Below are 21799 nucleotides of genomic sequence, written 5' to 3'. Positions count from 1 at the left end.
CCATGATCATACACTTGTACTTCTATCACCGGATACTATAAAAACTTTTTACTTCTGTGATCGTATTTATTCGAGTGAGTTTCTTTAAATTTGGATCATACATTTATACTTACTTCTTAAAGTATTTAATGGAATACTAAGTTACGTATACATATCATGGATTACAGTTAAAATAAAAGTATACTACATTTGCATCATTCATGGATGATATTTATAGTTTTTTCGGAGGAAGATGACACGACATAACCGTATTAACTTATTACTCACAATTGCGTTTGGATCTGCAAAATGATCAAGGAGAATAGTTCCTACTTCCTTGTGTCCAGTGCTTGATGCCAGATGTAGTGCTGTCATGCCCTGTGGAGTAATGTTACCATTGATATTGCAGTACATTTAACTTTTGTATTAATTTAAATCATGATCATGCACTTGTACTTCTCTTACCGGATACTATGAAACCATATTACATCTGTGATTGTATTTATTCAAGTGATTTTTTAAATATATTCCTTAAATGGCTAAGTAATTGTCAAACTATCATACTTAAACATGCGCGAAGAAATAAAAACAAAGTGAAACTCTACCTTTGGCGTCTTTTTAATGTGATCTTTCACTAGTGGCTCCCTATTGACGTTTTAACCATAATTGTTATGTTTTAAACCTTGTTTGTTCTAGAGTATTATTCGAAACCAAGCAGAGGGCATTATTATCATTATGCATGTTGCTTTGAAAAAGGACAAAAAAGTAGTAATCTATATTTGCAAGCTTCAGATTGACACTTACGTCAGTTATTTCTGCATTTGCATCTGTTCCTCTACGGAGTAATTCACTTACAACGTCTATGTATCCACTGGAAGCTGCGCAATGAAGTGATAACCAGCCCTAAAAACATTTTAAGTTGATTCTTTATGTAATAGATTGAGGCCAACTTAAGTGGTTTCAATGATAAATAATAAATCATGTTAACGAATTCATTGATAATTTATTCTCAGTTTCTAATTGATATTATAAATTACAAGGAAAATGAAAGTAAACTACAACTGTATTCTGCTCGGATAAGATATAGTGTTTTGGAGGAATATAGCACGACATATCCTAATAAACTTATTAATCACGTCTGTATATTTTCCATTTTGCAATTTAACAAAGAACAAAATTACATAAAAAACTGACAAAATAAAAACACACCAATCAATGGAACACGTGAAAACTCATTTTTTTTCAAAAGGGAGAGTCCATAAAATCTGACAAATGACACGGAAAGAAATAAACGAAGCAAGTGCAAAAACAACTGTTCTAACAAGGGAAAGTCCATTAAAACTGATAAAATCAAACAATATAAATAAACGATGAAGGGAAAAACAACTGCTTTTAATAATTGGGATCATACATTTAAACTTCTTATAAATTTATTAAAAGTCTAAATGGAATACTCAGGTTTTATATATATCAAAGATTACAGTGAAAAAGAAAGTAAACTACAATTGCCTCCTTGATATGAATTTTCTTGAGGAACATGACACGACATAACCTCATTAACTTATTACTCACTTTTGTATTTTTTTCGTTTGGATCTGCATCATGGTCAAGGAGAATAGTAACTACTTCAATGTGTCCTTTCAAAGATGCCCAATGTAGTGCTGTCTCGCCCTGTGCAATAATGATACAATTTGATATTTCAACTCATTTAACTTTAGTATTAATTTTAAATCATAATCATGCACTTGCACTTCTCTCATTGGATACTATGAAAACGAATTACATCCGTGATCGTTTTTATTCATGTGATATTCTTTATTTATTCCTCAAATGGCTTAGCTATCTTTGACGTCTTTTAAATGTGATTTTGAACTAGCGTTTCCCTCTTATTGCTTTAATGATTTTTGTTATGTCTTAAACCTAGTTTGTTCTAATGTTATAGTTGAAACCAACCAGAGAGCATTGATTATATTATACATGTTGCTTCAAAAATGAACCAAAAACAAACTAGAAACCTCTGTTTTAAAGCTTCAGATTGACACAGCCCTAAAAATATTTTAATTATTCGGGTCTTTATCATGTTTATAAAACTAATTGTGTCCAACTTAATTTATTTCAATTATCACAATTTGATAACTATTGTATGGTGACAAACTCGTTGATTTGTTTTCATGATATTTCGTCGAAAAGCTAGTTAACCTCATATAAGCGTATATGACAGTTTGTCTAACCTTTTGGTTGCTCGAATCTTTTCTTCTGAAAGTCAATGGTGCCGAAAGTTTTAATAAATGAATATTTGGATTTGGTTCATATTTTCGGTTCTTGTATTTTTAAGTGTTATATCATTTTGTAAGCACGGTTTTCTCTAATTTATTTTCCAAGGTTTTAACGTTGACATTTCTATTGTATCAGTCTAGATATTTTCATCCCGGAAGTTTGTCGGATAGCAAGTTCATTTTAATTGCACTTTGACATTAAAAAAACCTCATGACTTTATACATCAATATAAGGCAATAATGAAAACCGTTAAGTTCTGTATGGGACTCCTTACAAAACTAGCGAATTTTTTTTATACATTTGTATATCCAGTTTTATTCAAAGTTGATTCTTTTTTGAATTTGCATCATGGTTAAGGAGAATAGTAACTACTTCCATGTGTCCAAATGTAGTGATGTACAGCTCTGTGCAACAAAGATACAATTTGATATTTTGATTCATTTTACTTTAGTGATATCTTTAAATCATTGTCATACACTTGTTATTCACTTACCGTTTACGACGAAAACGTTTTACATCTGTGACCGTATTTTTTTTTGTCCAATGTAAAAATATCTTTATTGCATATTTGCTGTAACAATTTACTAAGTTTAACTTAGTATCCCTTATGTTAGATTACCTAATAGTTAAGGGAAGCACTATTTGGAAGATATTATTTCTTCATAATATTAGTATTCATAACATAATTTATTTCACAAAATAAATTTGATAAATTCTTGTAACTACACTTACATATTTTTTTCTTTTTTTCTTTTTTAATATTTTTTTAATAGTACTTATTTTTCCAGAATCAATATGATCCCTGTTTTCATTACTATTTGGCATAGTGTTGTTTTTCACATGTGCGTTTTCATGGTATCGTTTTGATGTGTTTCGTCTAATTATTATTATTATTATCCACAGGATTTAACTTATGTGATAATAATATACGGTGAGTATTTAAGTTTTCTTTAGTTATCTACTGATCTTGTTGTTGATGTCGAAATGTATAGGTAATGCACAAGTGTAATTACATTGAAAAGCCAAAAATCATTAATCCTTACTTAAGTATACAAATAATTATATGAATTATCATGCGTAACAACTGGATCAGGTTAATCCGCCCTTGATGATTCTCAGTTACACAGGCTGTCACCCGCTGAAAACTAGTTGCTTCAGAAATTAATTTAATTTTGTTTTCTTATAGTAGGTTTCCATTTATAAATGATAATAAAATTAAATGGAGGTCAGGTTCTAACTCTTTTTTTTACATTCTCAGGCATAGTTTTTCATATTGTATGCTGTATCATTCAAAGCCGCTCGATTTGTATGCTTATAAATACTGTAAATGCATTATATGGTTGTTTTTGTGTTTGTTTCATTGTTGTAAATCTGTCTCATTAATAAATAACCACACGTTTTGTTATTCATATTTTACATATTTATGTCTAACATGTTTAAAATGTTCAGTTTTATTTCAAAATGTTTTCGTGTTCACAGAAAGAATATCTATACATTTATACTACTGTTTTGTAAGATATTTCAATGAAACATGTGAAATACTCAGTTTTGATTTATATCATAGATTACAGGGAATGTGAAGTCTTAGGTGTAAGGACTAATTTTCTCTATAAACATAACATGAATTAACTCATTAATTTAATACTCACGTCTGCATCTTTTGCATTGGGATCTGCTGCCTTCTCAAGGAGAACAGTAACAACTTCTTTGTGACCCTTGTCTGATGCGAAATGTAGTGCTGTCACGCCCTGTGCAGCAATGATACAATTTGATATTTCGAATCAATTAACTTAAGTGATATTTTTAAATCATTGTCATGCACTTTTTATTCTCTTACCGTATACGACGAAAACGTTTTACATCTGTGACTGTATTTATTTTATTTAATTTGTTGAGCAATTGAAAACAATATAAAAAAAAAAGTGTGTTAGGAAATAAAAAAAAAAAAACGAACTCTATCTTTTTTTGATTTTCAAAAGAGATTTAATTTCATTCATGCTAATTGATAAATATTTTGGTTCGGGTTGTAGAATCATTTAAACGTTTAATTAAAACTTTTATTCAGTTTGATTCAAGGGTGCTCCCAAACCAAAAATCTTTAATCCTTACTTAAGTATGAAAAATGTGTATGAATTATCATACGTAACCACTGGATTAAGTTCGCCCCTATATTATTATCAGTCATACAGGCTGTTTAAAGTTGCTTCAGAAATTAATTTATTCAAACTAACGGGAAGGATTGTGCCTGATATTCATATGATGAAGACATAATCTTTCAATCAGTTAAATTGAAGTCTGGAGTTGGCAGATCAGTTTACTGCTAGTAGTCTGTTGATATGTATGTATTATGGTCATTTTGTTTATTTTCTTTGGTTACAACTTCTGACATCAAACTCTGACTTCTCTTGAACTGAATTTTAATATGCGTATTGTTATGCGGTTACTTTTCTGCATTGACTAGAGGTATAGGGGAGGGTTGATATCTCATGAACATGTTTAACCCCGCCGCATGTTTGCGCCTGTCCCGAGTCAGGAGCCTCTGGCCTTTGTTATAGTCTTGTATATTTTTGATTTCAGTTTCTTGTGTACAATATGGAGTTTAGTATGGCGTTCATTGTCACTGAACTAGTATATATATTTGTTTAGGGGCCAGCTGAAGGACGCCTCCGGGTGCGGGAATTTTTCGCTGCATTGAAAACCTGTTGGTGACCTTCTGCTGTTGTCTGCGCTATGATCGGGTTGTTGTCTCTTTGACACATTCCCCATTTCCGTTCTCAATTTTATTAGTTGCTTTAGAAATTAATTTAATTTAGCTTTCTCATAGTAGGTTTCCATTTATAAATGATAATAAAATTAAATGGAGGTTAGGTTCTAATTCTTTTTTTTTATATTCTCAAGCACATTTTTTTCATATTTCTGGCTGTAACGTTCAAAACCGCTCATTTTTATATTATGTTTATATTAACTTAACCGACGGAAACAAAGTGGACGAAGCAACGGGGGTGTAACGGGTGCAACGGGGGGTGTAACGGGTATAATAGAAAATAGACATTTAGGACATCAAACCAACAAAGACAATGAAAACTGCATTGATACCATACTGGATTTTTGTGAGAATACACTTAAAATTGAACATGCAAAAACAGCAATAAAGATTGAAAGTGCGTTCCGTTTAGGAAAGTTTAAAAAAGAGTCAGTTAGACCGCGACCAATAGTCGTAAAATTTAAGAACTTTTCAGATCGTGAAATGGTACGAAAAATGTCAAAACGTTTGAAGGGTTCCGGTTTCGGAATAAGTCAGCAATATCCGCTTGAAATTTTGGAGAAAAGAAAAAAACTGCTACCTGTGATGTTTCAGAAAAGACAAGAAAAACTATCAGCTTACTTAGTTGACGATAAATTGTATTTCGATGGTAAATTATGGGAGAAATAGGAATCCGAGGAGGATGATATTAGTGAAAAATCAGTTTCGAAAAATTTAAAAATATGCTCGTGGAATATTTCAAAGGGCTTACTACGTAAATTAGCAGACGAGGAATTTGTAAATATGTTGTGTGAATACGATGTTATATGTTTTAATGAGTGTTGGGTCAAATGCCCTAAGGAATTCGATGTAATTGGATATGAAAAGAAGTATTTATCTAGAGAAAAGTGTTACGGGGGTGGCGTAATAGTGTTCTATAAGAAATGGTTAAAGTCTTATTTAGAAATTATCGATTGTTGTATTGATTGTATGATATGGATAAAAATTAATAAAAAATTAATGTTCGATAATGAAAATTTCTTTATTTGTGCTATATACATACCACCCGATAAAAATGTTTATTATAGAAAGTATGATATTGACGTTTTTGATGTTTTACAACAACAAATTGAAATTTATTCAAAATTAGGGAACATTGCCGTTATTGGTAATTTAAACGGTCGAGTGGGTAACGAACCAGACTATATTTTACAAGACGGGTTAAACAAAGAATTACTGGATAAAGTTGACAATTTAATTGACTATAATGCGGATGTACCGTTAGTTGATAGATTGACTGAAGATTTAAAAACACCGAACTCTTTTGGTAAACGCATATTAGATTTGTGTAAATCTGCGGGTCTTAGGATATGCAATGGACGTTTCGGTGACTCAAGTAAACAGTTTACATTTCAAAATAAAAATGGTTGTAGTGTCATAGATTACATGTTGTTATCTTGTAACTCATTTTCAATTGTTAATAGTTTTATTGTAGGAAATTTTACAACTTTTTCATGTCATGCTCCATTATTTGTAGATATTAAATTAAAAGGTTTATGCCAGAAAACTGTATGTACATGTAAAAAGATAAAATATAATACGATACGATGGAATGAAGAGTTTAGGGATGAAGTCAGAGAAGATCTAATACATAATGCACAGAAATTCGAAGAACTGCACAAAATTATTACAGAAGACGCCGATGCTATTAATAATACTGTGAATGAAATGAATGCTATTTTGACAAATATATTTGAGAAATATACACATAAAGAAGTAGAACGAACAATACGCTGTGATAATTGCACTGGTCGTAAACCGAATACACATTCGAAATTTAAACCAGACAAACCATGGATAACAGACGATTGCAAATTACTATATAAGAACTATAAACATGCACTTATGCAGTTTAACCGAAATCATTCCGAGGAAAATAGACTAAAACTGAACTTAGATAAACAAAAATATAAAGTTACGGAGAACAAACTTAAACGAAATTATAAAAACAAACAAGGAAACATGTTTAACGCCATGAGAAAATCGAATCCGAAACGTTTTTACCGAAAATTTAAAAACCGAAAAAAAACTTTTTCAAGTAACATTTCAATAGAACAGTTTTTTGATCACTTAAAAATCTGATGTCTAAAGATGACAATGATGCAAGTGCTGAGGATCAGATAGAAGGAGATGACGTGTCTATTTTCGAAGAATTAGACAGAAATTTCACAGAAAAGGAACTTGAAGACAATGTTAGAAAATTAAACAAGAATAAATCTCAAGGAGTGGACAATATTGTGAACGAATATATAATTGAAAGCAAGCCAGTTTTATTACCTTTATTGTGTAAACTCTTTAATGTAATTTTATGTACTGGATTCTTCCCAGAACTTTGGGTGAAAAGTATTATAGTGCCGTTATTTAAAAAAGGTCCGGTTAATGAACCTGAAATTACCGAGGTATATCATTAGTGTCTCATATAGGAAAACTTTTTACAGCTACTATCAATACGAGACTGTTGAAATGGAGCGAGGAACACAGTATCATCACAGACGCACAGTTCGGATTCAGACCTGGCCACGGAACCCATGATGCCATATTTGCTCTTCATTCCATCATATCAAAATCTTTGAGAAACGGAAAAAGGTTATATTGTTGTTTTATTGATTATAAAAAAGCTTTTGACAGTGTTAAGCATTTTAAACTATGGATGAAATTAGCTAAATGTGGTATAACCGGAAAATTGTTACATTTAATAAAATCAATGTATTCTAACTTGAAATCATGTGTTAAACATGAGGGAAATTTTTCTGAGTTCTTTAACTGTGATATGCGTCTAATGCAAGGGGAATCCTTGTCGCCTTTTTTATATGCTATGTATGTCAATGATATTGAAATAGAGTTAATAAAACAGGGTTGTCAATCATATGACATGAGAATGCTCAATCTTTACTTATTAATGTATGCTGACGATACTGTTATTTTCAGCGAAAATATAAACGATCTTCAAAAAATGATAGATGTTGTACAAATATGTTCTGAAGGGTATAATTTACATATAAATATGTTAAAAACTAAGATTGTTGTATTTAGAAACAGAGGTGCTATCAAACCAGAAGAAAAATGGTTCATTAATGGAGAGAATATTGAGTTATGTGATGAATTTGTAGATCTAGGTATTCTGTTAAATTATAATGGTATTTTTACGAATACTCAGAAAAGGTTGTCAAATCAAGGTAAAAAAGCTGTTTTTAGTTTATTCAGTAAAATTCAAGAAGACTTTTTTAATACAGAAACACTACTGTCTTTGTTTGATACATATGTGTCAAGCATAGTGAATTATGGTAGCGAAGTTTGGGGATATCATAAAGCAATTGATATTGAAACTCTTCACTTATATTTTTTAAAGAGGATTTTGAAAGTTAAGAAGAGTACTACAAATTACATGGTGTATTTTGAACTAGGTAGAGTCCCTATGTATGTACAAAGATACTGTAAAATGATGAAGTATTGGTGTAAATTGTTAAACACTGACAATTGTATTCTGAAAAATTGTTATGCAGAAATGCTGGAGGCTAGCAATGTAAAAAGTAAAAATAAATTGAATTGGTCAAGTAAAATACGAGATTTATTATGTAATTATGGCTTAAATCATGTCTGGTTGACACAAAATGTTTTAAATGTAGATGTTTTTATAGCTGATTTCAAACAGCGTGTTACTGATAGGTTTATATCTGAAGCAATGTCATTTTTTGAGGAGTCTTCTAAATGTCTGTTTTACAACTACATATATGACAGTCATGGTTTGCAGTTTTATCTGAGTAGACCTGTTAATTTTAGATATAAATCATTAATAAGCAAGTATCGTATACATGCACATAATTTGAACATTGAAACTGGAAGGTTTTTCAATATAAACAGAAACGATAGAATATGTAATGTGTGCAACTGTGATTCTGTTGAAGATGAATATCATTTTATTTTGGAATGTATTGGATACAAAGATATTCGTATGAAGTATATCAAACCTTATTATTGGAGAAATCCATCAGTATTTAAACTTATACAATTGTTATCTGTTCGTAATATAAAAGAACTTAATAATTTTGGAAAGTATTTATGTATTGCCGAAAAAATTCGAAATCGTTGAATGTGTATATCATACTTTAACTAAGATTGTTAAATAATGCTAATTAATATCATGCTCCTGCATTTGTTTTCAATTGTATAAATGGCATATTAATGAATTACCGTATTGTAATATTTGTTGCTTATTATATTTAATGTAATATTTATTGTACTTGATACCTATAAGTAGTATTGCTTTTGGAATAAAGAATATATAAGTTACCCACAGCCCAAGATGGCGGACTCTTATCTCGTTGATATTTAATTCTTACAAAATCTACCCTTTGTGACGTTTTTCATGCATAATGTAAATATTTAAAGGATTCTTGAATAAAGAGATCACTAACAATTATCATAAGTTTGTAATTTAGAGTTCACTAAAATGCAAGGCCAATTTTAGAAAAAAATCATAAGACATCCGTAACGTTTTGATCGAAACTAAACAGACTGTCCGTAACTTTATTTTCAGATGTGGGTAACTTTTAATTTAAAATTTTAAGAGTTATAATTTCAACAATTAAAGGACAATTAACATCATAAAACCCCTTATGTGTAACCTACACGGCCGTTTATACTGCTCATTCACAACCAAATGTGACTTTATTAACGCATCATACTTACACAACGGAAGTTTTATGTGGGGTTTGTATTCGATCCAAGTTATGGTTTGAACTTTTATTAACTAATGTGTGTCTTATCGACATTTTTCGCTTCGGACCATGGCTTTGTCATACTCTTTAATTTTTTGGCCTTTTTGACTTTTTTAGATTCGAGCGTCACTGATGAGTCTTTTGTAGACGAAACGCGCGTCTGGCGTATATACAAAATTTAGTCCTGGTACATATATATGATGAGTTTATTTGATGAATACTCTTTGACGCTACTCGGTATTTATACATGCCATCAGTTGGTTATAGTGTTATGTTTTTTTGAATATGTTTCCTTGTATGTTTATTTGTTTTCTCTTTGTATTTTATCAGAGATGGTTATACTATTAAAAGACCCTGTTGTCTTAGTGATTTATATTTTCACATACTATTTCTAATTGTTAAACTATTCTGACTGCTCTATTCCCTTCATTGTCACTGACTTTTACCTATTGTGTCTTTTATTGCTGGGTCTTCCAAGTGCTCCACAAAACCTCTTTCTAAATTATTAACATCCATTTTATCAGCAATCAAAGACGGGCTTCAAAGTTATTGTGAAACTGCCTATTCTAGAGGTGGCGTGAATCAGATGTGGATACTTAAAAATTCCAAAGATCTTTTAGAGTACATACAATCTAACTCTCTTTCATCTTGTAACAGTATTAAAACATTTGACTTCTCTACTCTTTACACAAGTATTCCACATTCCAAACTTAAAGACAAATTTAAAGAGTTGGTATTACTTTGCTTCATAAAAAAGAATGGCCAACGTAGATACAAGTATCTTGTCTTAGGGAGGGATAAATCCTACTTTGTAAAGAATCACTCTGATTCAAACAAAAAATTCTCTGAAACCGATATTATCAAGATGCTTGATTTCTTGATTGACAATATATTTGTTACGTTCGGAGGACGTGTTTTTCAACAGACTGTCGGCATACCAATGGGAACAAACTGTGCCCCTCTACTTGCTGACTTGTTTCTTTATTATTATGAGGCTGACTTCATGCAGGATCTTCTTAGGAAGAAAGATAAGAAGTTAGCAATATCCTTTAACTCTACTTTCCGCTATATAGATGACGTTCTTTCACTAAACAATTCAAAATTTGGTGACTATGTGGAACGCATCTATCCCATCGAATTGGAGATAAAGGATACTACAGATACAGTTAAGTCAGCTTCATATCTTGACTTACATCTAGAAATTGACAATGAGGGTCGGTTGAAGACAAAACTTTACGACAAAAGAGATGATTTCAGCTTTCCAATTGTGAACTTTCCATTTCTAAGTAGCAACATTCCAGCAGCACCTGCATACGGGGTATATATCTCTCAATTGATACGATATTCCCGTGCTTGCATTTCCTATCATGATTTTCTTGATAGAGGGTTACTGCTCACAAGGAAGCTATTAAATCAAGAGTTCCAAATGGTGAAGTTGAAATCATCCCTTCGTAAATTTTACGGACGCCATCACGAGTTGGTTGACCGTTATGGAATAACCATTTCACAAATGATATCGGATATGTTCCTCACGTCGTAACTACAATCCCCTTCCCTTTCATGAATTTGACCTACCGAATTAGACTATTTACCGGATTTGTAATCACATAAGCAACACGACGGGTGCCGCATGTGGAGCAGGATCTGCTTACCCTTCCGGAGCACCTGAGATCACCCCTAGTTTTTGGTGGGGTTCGTGTTGTTTATTCTTTAGTTTTCTATGTTGTGTCATGTGTACTATTGTTTTTCTGTTTGTCTTTTTCATTTTTAGCCATGGCGTTGTCAGTTTGTTTTAGATTTATGAGTTTGACTGTCCCTTTGGTATCTTTCGTCCCTCTTTTAGATTTGTTCAATTTAATAAAATTTAACACAACTTGCATACAAGTGAAATAAGCAGCTAGCTGTAAAACTAGGTTTATCCATTTTTAGAATGTGTCCTTTCCTCAAGTTTTCCCATTTACTGCAAATCGTTAAAGTTCGAGCATGGAATGCAACAGGCCACACAATTGTAATAGAATCGTATTATGTCAGTAATTGACTTAACAATTAAGTGATTTTGTTTTAATAGATGGAAATGAAATGTCTTTTAAATATACTCGTTTTTGGCTGAACCTTTGATAATTGTCATGTGATTTTTGATACAATATAACAATATGCGTCAAAATAATCAAGATACAAGGGACTCATAAAATATACAGTAGCTAACGTTGGGCGCAATATCGTGTACAACGTCCCAGTGTGCCCAGATTGCCAATCTCTTTTATTTTACTGTCAATGCTGATGAAATTTTTGTTTTTGTGGGGATAAGAGAAAAGAGTTTAAAAGACAGAAAGAAGTTTGTGCACTGAAGTCTCGCATAGTCTATCCACTGCCTGGGCAATTTTGGTTCCCCTCCAACATCCCGGATTCATGCTACCCTTGTCATTACTGGCAGACAATCAGTAAGTGTATACACGCCACATGTATGTGTGAAAAAAATAATTGTGTAGTCTACTTGTTCAAAAATAAAAATCAACAATTATGTTTCAACAGTTAAGCTGCAATGTTCGGAAACCACCCTCCGAACTGGGCGATTTGGGTACTCCGACGTTACACAAAATCAGACCCGAGTTTTACGGATGTATTGTTACTTTTTTCATATTCCCAATTTTGTCTTCCATCGATACAATGAATTATATCATACTAGTTCTAGAAATCTACTTCATTTCTGATTATGTATTCGATGCAATCTATATCATAAGTTTAAACATTACAGCGACGTATGTCGATCCTTTGAACGTTACGGACATCCATATTGGTTCAATGAAAAAAGTTACGGACAGCCTATGTGTTTTTTTTTCAAATCGTGCTGTGATCGTTTAATTTGTAGAATGTAACCAACTGTTAAGTTATGAGTTTCCCTAAACGATTAATACAACTTTACAATTCAGTGGTTTAATTGATGCATTCATGGTATTGTTATTCTATAGAAGATTAGTCTTTAACCTTGGGTAAGTTACCCACAGCTGTTTAAGTACAGTGGTTTAGTTATAACTTTTATCCGGTGTTATTCAGAGATGATCCCAAGCAAAAAATCATTGATGCTTACTTAAGTATAAAAAATGATATGAATCATCATACGTCAGGTTTATCCGCCCTAGATGTTTATCAGTCACCCCGCTTCAAAGTAGTTGCTTCAGAAATTAATTTAATTTGCTTTCTGATGATAGATTTTCGTTTTATAAATAATAATAAAATTAAATAGCGGTCAGGTTGTCACTGATGAGTCTTTTGTAGACGAAATGCGCGTCTGGCGTACTCAATTATAACCCTGGTACCTTTGAAAATTATCTAACTATTTTTTTTTAAATTATCAGGAACAGTTATTTTCATATTTCTGGCTGTTACATTCAAAACCGCTCGATTTGTATGCTGATAAATAGTGTAAATGCTTTATATGTTTTTTTTTTAGTTTTTTCATTGTTGTAAAGCTGTCTCTTTAATAAATAACCACAAGTTTTGTTATTCATATTTTACACTTTTTTGTGTAACATGTTTAAAATGTTCAGTTTTATTTAAAAATGTTTTTGTGTTCACAGAAAGATGGTTCTAACATATATTTTTTTTTATAGAATTGATAATGAAACATGTGAAATACTCAGTTCTTGTGTATATCATAGATTACAGGGACATTAAAAGTCTTCCTCAGATAAAGGGACTAGTTTTATTCGTGAACATAACATTGATTAACTCATTAATTTATTACTCAATTTTGTATTTTTTTGCGTTTGAATCTGCATCATGGTCAAGTAGAACAGTAACTACTGCCAAGTGTCCATTGCTTGATGACAAATGTAGTGATGTCATGCCCTGTACAGTTATGATCAAATTGGAAATTTCACAAAAATACTGAACTCCGAGGAAAATTCAAAACAGAAAGTCTCTAATCAAATGGCAAATTCAAATGGTAAAACACATCTAACGAATGGACAACTGCCATATTCCTGACTTGGTACAGGCATTTTCAAATGTAGAAAATGGTGGATTGAAACTGGTTTTATAGCGTCAAACCACTTGTATGACAGTCGCATCAATTCCATTATTTTAATAACGATATGTGAACAAAACAGACATAATCGGTAAAATACGTTTTCATAGTATCCGGTAAGAAAAGTTCAAGTGCATGATCATTTCTTCCGTTTGAATTTTCCTCGGAGTTCAGTATTTTTGTGATTTTACTTTTATGACTAAAGAAAAACTTATCATAGGAAAAAAAGAAGGTTTATCGAATAATAAAAAATGGGCTTAAAAGGAGAATTGCATAAAAACTGACAAAATCAAACGACATCAATCAACAAGAAAAAAAAAGGGGGAAGTCTATAGAATCTAACAAAATCAAACGACAGCAATGACCGGGACTACTAAAACATAACTATTTAAAAAATGGGTGTTCATAAAATTAACAAAATCAAACGATAGCAATGAACGGAAAAAATAAAAGACACGAGTTTCAAAAAGCGAACGTTCACAAAAATTTAACTAAATAAAACGATATAAGTAATTGGAAATAGTGAAAACAACTGTTTCAAAAAATTGAAATTCATTATAAATGACAAAACAAACGATGTAAAAAATCAACAGAATAAGTGAAATACAACTGTTAAATTTGACAATACATATTTTCTTCTTTTCTATTAAAGGTTTTGATTGAATACTCAGTTTCTGATTAATATCATAGGTTGCAGTGAAAATGAAAGTAAACTACATTTGCCTCCTTCATGGATAAGATATATTATTCTTGAGGAACATGGCAGGACACAACTTAATACTCACGTCTGTATTTTTTACGTTTGGATCTGCCGCATGGTCTAGAAGTATAGTAACTACTTCCTTGTGTCCATTCTTTGATGACAAATGTAAGGCAGTAGAACGCTGCAGTGATGATATAATTTGATTTTTCAGAATATTACATTTAGGTGATAATTTATTTTAATTTAATGTTTGATGCATAATTGTGAAAATATATCTTTATTACAGGATCCAAAGACAGTCTTTATTTTGACACCACTTAAGTTTATTGAAAGGTAAGTTCATTTTATTGCAGTTTGACATCAGAATTAACATCAATACAGGGAAGGCAAAAGTTTATATCACAAAGTTAACTATGCGATGCCTTACAGAACTTAAGATTGTACTGACACCTCTATTCTGCTAGTTTACATATTGGTTTTGGATTGATCTTTCCAAAATATAGGGAAAAAAATAATTTTCGGTGACACTTTTGCACAAGATACATTTTATTCGGACTCATGATTTGATGTTACAAATTTCTAAAGTCACAAGTCGGTAATATAGTATTCGTGGAAAATGCTAAGTTGGTGGCCTACCTACTAATTGATATACACCAAGGAACCGCGGTGACCAGGTGGTGTACGCATTTCAACTTTTGTATTATTAAACTCTCAACACTGAAGATGGAGTTCTGGTCCCGCACGTAGAAGGTGCACTCGACTCCAATCCCGATTAACAAGGATTGTGAGTTTACCCACAGATGGTATATTTACTGTTTGCAAAAAGTATGAATTGTTCTTAATAATAAGGATGTTCTTAATCCAGGCAGAAAACCTTAGCCGTATTAGGAACAACGTTTTGGAAAATTTGGTCCTCAATGCTCTTAAACTTTGTACTTGTTTTGGCTTTCCGATTTTTTTCATCTGAGCGTCACTGGTTAGTCTTGTGTGGACAAAACGCGTGTCTTGCGTATTGAATTTTAAACCTGGTACCTTTTGTTAACTATTATTCGTGTGTTTTCTTGTCGTATATGTTCTCCCATTTATTTGTATCGAGTCCTATCATGTAATGTTGTCCTTTTTAATGTTATAATTAACATTGCCACAAAAGCGGGAGGTTTTGCTAGCCACAGAACCAGGTTCAACCCACTATTTGTTTCTTAAAATGTCCTGTACCAAGTCAGGAATATGGATATTGTTATTTAAGAGTTCGTTTCTGTGTGTATTACATTTTAATGTTTAGTAGTACTCCTCTTATATTTGATGTGTTTTCCTCAGTTTTAGTTTGTAACCCAGATTTGTTTTTTTCTCAATCCGTTTATGAATTTCGAATAGCGGTATACTAATGTTGCGTTTATTTGTTTTAATGTTGTGCTAGTGGCGGCATAATGTTACAAATGACATGAAATTAAAAAGCAGCACATCATAGAAATCGTAAAAATGCCGAAATTCTCCAGATGCCGTCTCATAAAAAGATAACATTTAGCATGTTTAGTATACAGCTCCATGCTAATTGTTTTAATCATTCTCTTCAGGTTGTAAAAGCGTTTAAACATTTGATGATAATTATTTTTAAGAATTCTAAAGTCAAAACCGCAATATGCAATATACATTTTGTAGTTTGGGTCATATAATTATTAGGGACTATGAAAGATAATAAATAATACATCACTATTTCCTTTTCTAATTACTCACGTCTATTTTTGTTATGTTTAGATCTGCAGCGTTATCAAGTAAAAGAGAAACTACTTCCTTATGACCATTCGCAGCAGACATATGTAATGGTGTATTGCCCTATAATGGTAACGAATATACAATTTGACATTTAAACCTTTTTTATTACATGTTTTTCTAAAAAAAAAATTAAGCATGATATTAAAAGTGTATTATTCTTAACGGATCCTCAGACAATTATTCACAGAAGAATTCTCATGAAATAATTTAATTTGTTTGATGACACGTTTACTTTCTGGTGGCATGACGGGTAAACGACACGATATTAAGAGACAGCACGTGAAAGACAAAAGTTAACATCCTGAAATATGCCAGGGTGCACCGTACACAACATAGCGTTTATGATGCATATCCAGGCGGATTGTTTTAATTGTTCTTTTTATGTTGTTTCAGTGGATAAACAATCAATGTAACCTTGCCTTGGTATTTAAGTCAATCCGAATTATTTTGTTTTGAATAGAACTGACATGAATCAATGATTTCCAGTTTCTTGTTATTATGTAATTTTTTACACTTGGTCGATTCCACTTCTAATTATGTCTAATTAGTTATCAAAGGTACCATGATTATAACTTTATACGCCAGACTCGAGTTTCGTCTACATAAGATTCATCTGTGACGCTCAGATCAAAATAGTAATGAAGGCAAACAAGTACAAAGTTGTGAGTCTTACGTAATATATAAAACTTGATAGCTTTTGTATTGGGATAACATAATTTTGATAGTAATATATGTGACTGTTTTCCATTTAAAAGGGATGTGATGGTTTACCTTTTTGAATAAAGTAAACATTTTTGAAAGATTTTATCCACGAAAATATTTTTGGTTGATATTGAATTTTTTTATTGTTAAAGCCTCTGACTTACATTTTCGATATATAAGTCAGGGCCAAACCACCGGCGGCAGAATTTTTGTTTTTGAATATTCCTCTGTATGAATAAAATGAAGTGTTATCGAGATGAATACGGTAGTAAAATACAACAACACAACACAATCTACATATAACATAGGATACGCTTTGAATATGCCCAACATCTAAACAAAAAATGAGAAAAATAATCAAATTGTGTTCTTGTTTTGTGCTGTTCTGCCATTGTCTCAGCTAAGTGGAGGCGGCTAAATGTTGGAAAAAAACATACGTATTTCTCTTCTTATTCATGAATATACCTGTCCTAATTCGGATTCTATAGTTCATTAGTTGGCGTTGGTTGATTGTGTTGTCATAAATCATGCCATTGGTTTTATTGTCTCAATTGTTTATCATGTAATCATGTCGGAGTTTGTACGAGTTTTGTTTATTGTACGATGATCTTTAGCTTATATCTACGCAATTCATGTTTACTGGTTATTCAAAGGCAATCGATATCATGACCAAAAAGAAACGGATTACCAACACTCTCAAATGATTATGTTTTGTTCCATCTTGTGATATTTAACATTTACAGTATTAAACAATAATAACAAAAAAATACCAAAATAATGTCCATTCCTTAATTATGAATGTAAATGTACAGTTTTAGATGGAAGTTTGTTGGAGAATACTAATAAATGTGTAGGTAAATACTAACTTCCTTGTCAACATGATTTATCAAGTCTATATCTTTGTCAAGCAGTACAGAAACTATTTCTGTTAGTCCATTTTCAGCTGCCTTAAGAATGACTGCTCTATCCTACAAAATTAGTTTTGTCAAAATATTTAAATAAATAGTATTTGAAATACAAAATACAGAGGTAAATGTGCAGGAATGTCAAAATTATACCACAAAAAAGATGGTCAAATTCGAGCAACAAAATTAAGACTACAGACAATATAATATAATATGTGAAGTTTATTGTTTGAATACAAAAACAAATTCTCTTCAGCACTGCAAGAATAGTCTGTTACATAGCATGTATATATATATATGTATTATTAGTTACATAGTGTGCTAGTGACCTAATACGGTATATATTTACTGACCCCATATATACCGTATTACGTCACTAGCACACTATGTAACGAATTTATCTTACCGACTATCTTTACGTGTGAAATTAAGACTAGTGATTCTCAAAATAGCAAATCTTCAATACTGTTAGCACTAAGAAAATACTTCCATTGATCCTACAAAACAGATGCCAACAATACCGATTTGTAAGGTTTAAATGTGTTTTATGAGTTTGTTTCAATCTTAATCATCAATTTCTTCGTCTGTTGGAACTTTTAAGATTTTTTCTCAGTACCGTCATGTTTTTTATAAAGGGACATAACACCATTACTAACCGTGTATGAAATAAGCCCCGCCCCCTTCTTACCTAATAGGAATATAAAGGGACGTAACTCCACTACTAACCGTGTATGAGATAAGCCCCGCCTCCCTACTAACCTAATATTAAATATACACGGTTTGCACGCGGACGCTTTTAACCAATCATATTCCTGGAAATGTATAGGAGGTAAGATAAATAGTGTTATTCTTAAATGATATAAGCAATTCAGCCCTTATACGGATAAATCAGCATATGCAGTACTGGTGACGTTGTCCATATTGGTTTTCGGACAGGGCCAATACGGGACCATTACGGAAAAAGCCATATCGGCCACCCGTATAAGTCCATGTGCTGATACGGGTCGTTAACTTCCGGTTTAAATTTATTACGCCACAAGTAGCTTATCAGTTACCTTTTGATGTTTCGTTATACATTAGATACATTTATATTCTGAACTTAATATCATGAACAAGATTACATGATGTTCAGTGTTTTCTAACTCAGCCTTTTCGAGTACGACTTCCGATTATTTTGCTATTTCATTTCCTTTAATCGATCAGCAGAACACAGACGATTCTAGAGCAAGAAAAGTTAAACTGTCTGATTTATTCTTCCCAGCTTCTTTATATTAGCTAGATAAAATGAAGTGTAAAAGCATAAAATTAAGTACTTGGGCGAATAATCAAAATTACATCTGAAAATGTTGACAAAAAAATCCATCTTGATTTGTAAAAACAAGTTCAGATATGAATTTCTGTACCTTCTTCTACTTTGAGATAAGTCTAGTTTAATTGAAGAACTAAATTCATTTCATAAAAGTGTTATGAACTTGCTGTTTCTGTATTTGCTCTGTTTAAGATTCTCAATCAGCTTTATTGGTCCTTGACTATTTGAGTCTCGGGCCCAAAAAGATAATCTCAAATCTATATAACAGAGCCACTACAGAAACAGCCAGTTAATGACATTATGATATATACTCCTGGATAGAATCTATGAGAATATGTTACATGTAAGAACTGTGAAAATGTTGAACCGTTATTGTGAATTCTAGCAGGCAATATTGAAATTTGACCAAATTGTATTTCGACTATTTCCGTAACTATTATAAAAAATAATAATATTTTTTTAAAAACAATTATACAGTTCAAGGAGCAGTTTGTAGTGTTTTACAGGTAAGATATTTTGATTGCTACGTGATCCGTTTATTCTATTGAAAATTGTAAAATTATATAATCTGTTGTTTACATTTCTAATACACATTTTGTATATCATCATTATGCGTATTATGATAAACGCCAATAACAAGAACTCATAAAGCCAATAAACCAAATCATTGGAATACTAACAATAAAAGAACGAACAATATTTAATCAATATAAAAAGAAACATTAATGTCTTACAATATCTCAGATAATTAGAATGGAATTTAAAACAAATCAATAGATAAATTACTTTATTAAAGATATATAGAGATGTCCAAATCATTCAGTCCAAACAGACCGCATAACAGTCCTCAATTCTCTACAACTTTGTACTTTATTTGGCCTTTGAAAAAACATTTATTCGAGCGTCACTGATGAGTCTTTTGTGGACGAAATGGTGTCAGGCGCAAATATAAAATGTCAATCCTGGTATTCATAATGAGGTTATTTTTTTACATAATCCAGAGATGTAAGAACTGATCTTACATGATGTGTGTTAACATATATATCTAGAAGAACAGTCGTGTTTGACAACTGTATTCAGTAGAAAAGTACCAGTTTTGTAAACCTTAAATAATAATTTAAGACTGATACATTCTTAAATTGTAGACTATTTCAAATCTATTTTTTTTTATCTGTAAATAATCAAAATGTTGAACATGTCTAACTAATGTGTGCTAGATATGTTCGTAGGTATACTATTTAATTGATTTTAGACACTTTTAATTTCATTCAAATTGGTAGATATTAAAGCTATGATCAGCGAGGCCGAATAAATAAAATAATACTAACATAGTCCATCAGTCTGCTTGGATCACAACCGTTGTGAAGAAGTTCAGACACTATTTTCTTATGTCCATTCTGAACTGCCCAATAGAGTACAGACACGCCCTGTCAAATAATCATTACTCTTACCAAGTATAAAAAAATCATAAGAATTAACATACGTAACCACTGGATCAGGTTAATCCGCCCTAGATGATTATCAGTCACACAGGCTGTCACCCGCTTCAAAGAAGTTGCTTCAGAAATTACTGATAAATAGTTATAAAAATTAAATGGAGGTCAGGTTGTAGTTCTTTTTTACATTCTCATGCAGTTTTTTCCATATTTCTGACTGTTACATAGATATAAGAAGATGTGGTGAGAGTGCCAATTAGACAACTCTCCATCCAAATAACAATTTAAAAAAAGAAACCATTATAGGTCAATGTACGGCCTTCAACACGGAGCCTTGGCTCACACCGAACAACAAGCTATAAGGGGCCCCAAAATTACTAGTGTAAAACCATTCAAACAAGAAAACCAACGGTCTAATCTATATAAAAAAAACGAGAAACGAGAAACACGTATAAATTACATAAAAAAGACGACAACCATTGTACATCAGATTCCTGACGTAGGACAGGTGCAAACATTTGCAGCGGGATTAAACGTTTTAATGGATCCAAACCTTCTCCCTTTTTCTGAAATAATAGCATAACATCACAACATAGAAAAACACACGATAAAATATCGTAAATTAATACACTATGAACGAATAAATTTGATCGGCGATATCTGAATGGAAATGCACAGTTAATAAAATATTAGGGACGAACAATCAATATAAAAAGAAACATTGATGTCTTACAATATTTCAGATAATTAGAATGGAATTTAAAACAAATTAATAGATACATTACATTGTTAAAGATAGATAGAGATGTCCAAATCATTCAGTCCAAACAGACCGCATAGCAGTCCTCAATTCTCTACAACTTTGTACTTAATTTGGCCTTTTAAAAAACATTTATTCGAGCGTCACTGATGAGTCTTTTGTGGACGAAATGGTGTCAGGCGCAAATATAAAATTTCAATCCTGGTATTCATAATGAGGTTATTTTTTACATAATCCAGAGATGTAAGACATGATCTTACATGATTTGTGTTAACATATATATCTAGAAGAACAGTCGTGTTTGACAACTGTATTTAGTAGAAAAGTACTAGTTTTGTAAACCTTAAATAATAATTTAAGACTGATACATTCTTAAATTGTAGACTATTTCAAATCTATTCTTTTTT

General features: G+C 31.6%; 1 protein-coding gene across 1 annotated transcript; it reads right to left on the bottom strand.

Annotated features, from left to right (window-relative positions):
- Positions 1–198: 198 nt before the first annotated feature.
- On the bottom strand, positions 199–20638 carry LOC139484328 (uncharacterized). Its single transcript, XM_071268066.1, has 8 exons — positions 20525–20638; positions 17849–17950; positions 16242–16340; positions 14590–14688; positions 3906–4004; positions 1552–1650; positions 784–882; positions 199–357 (listed from the first exon to the last, which is right to left on the bottom strand). The coding sequence occupies exons 1-8, from the start codon at positions 20531–20533 to the stop codon at positions 199–201; spliced, it is 765 nt and encodes a 254-aa protein (XP_071124167.1). The 5' UTR covers positions 20534–20638.
- Positions 20639–21799: the final 1161 nt, after the last annotated feature.

Source organism: Mytilus edulis, chromosome 8, assembly GCF_963676685.1.
Source record: "Mytilus edulis chromosome 8, xbMytEdul2.2, whole genome shotgun sequence".
NCBI classification, from domain to species: domain Eukaryota; kingdom Metazoa; phylum Mollusca; class Bivalvia; order Mytilida; family Mytilidae; genus Mytilus; species Mytilus edulis.
Note: the sequence above shows the minus strand (reverse complement) of the source record. Positions and strands in the feature narration are given on the sequence as shown.

Bases quoted from the DNA above. Each gene is read 5' to 3' on its own strand.
- LOC139484328 (XM_071268066.1), bottom strand. The intron at 4,005-14,589 runs GTGAGTATTAAG...ATTGCTGCACAG, and splicing joins CAAACGTAAAAAATACAGAC to GGCGTGACAGCACTACATTT. The intron at 883-1,551 runs GTGAGTAATAAG...AAATGTTTTTAG, and splicing joins CAAACGAAAAAAATACAAAA to GGCTGGTTATCACTTCATTG.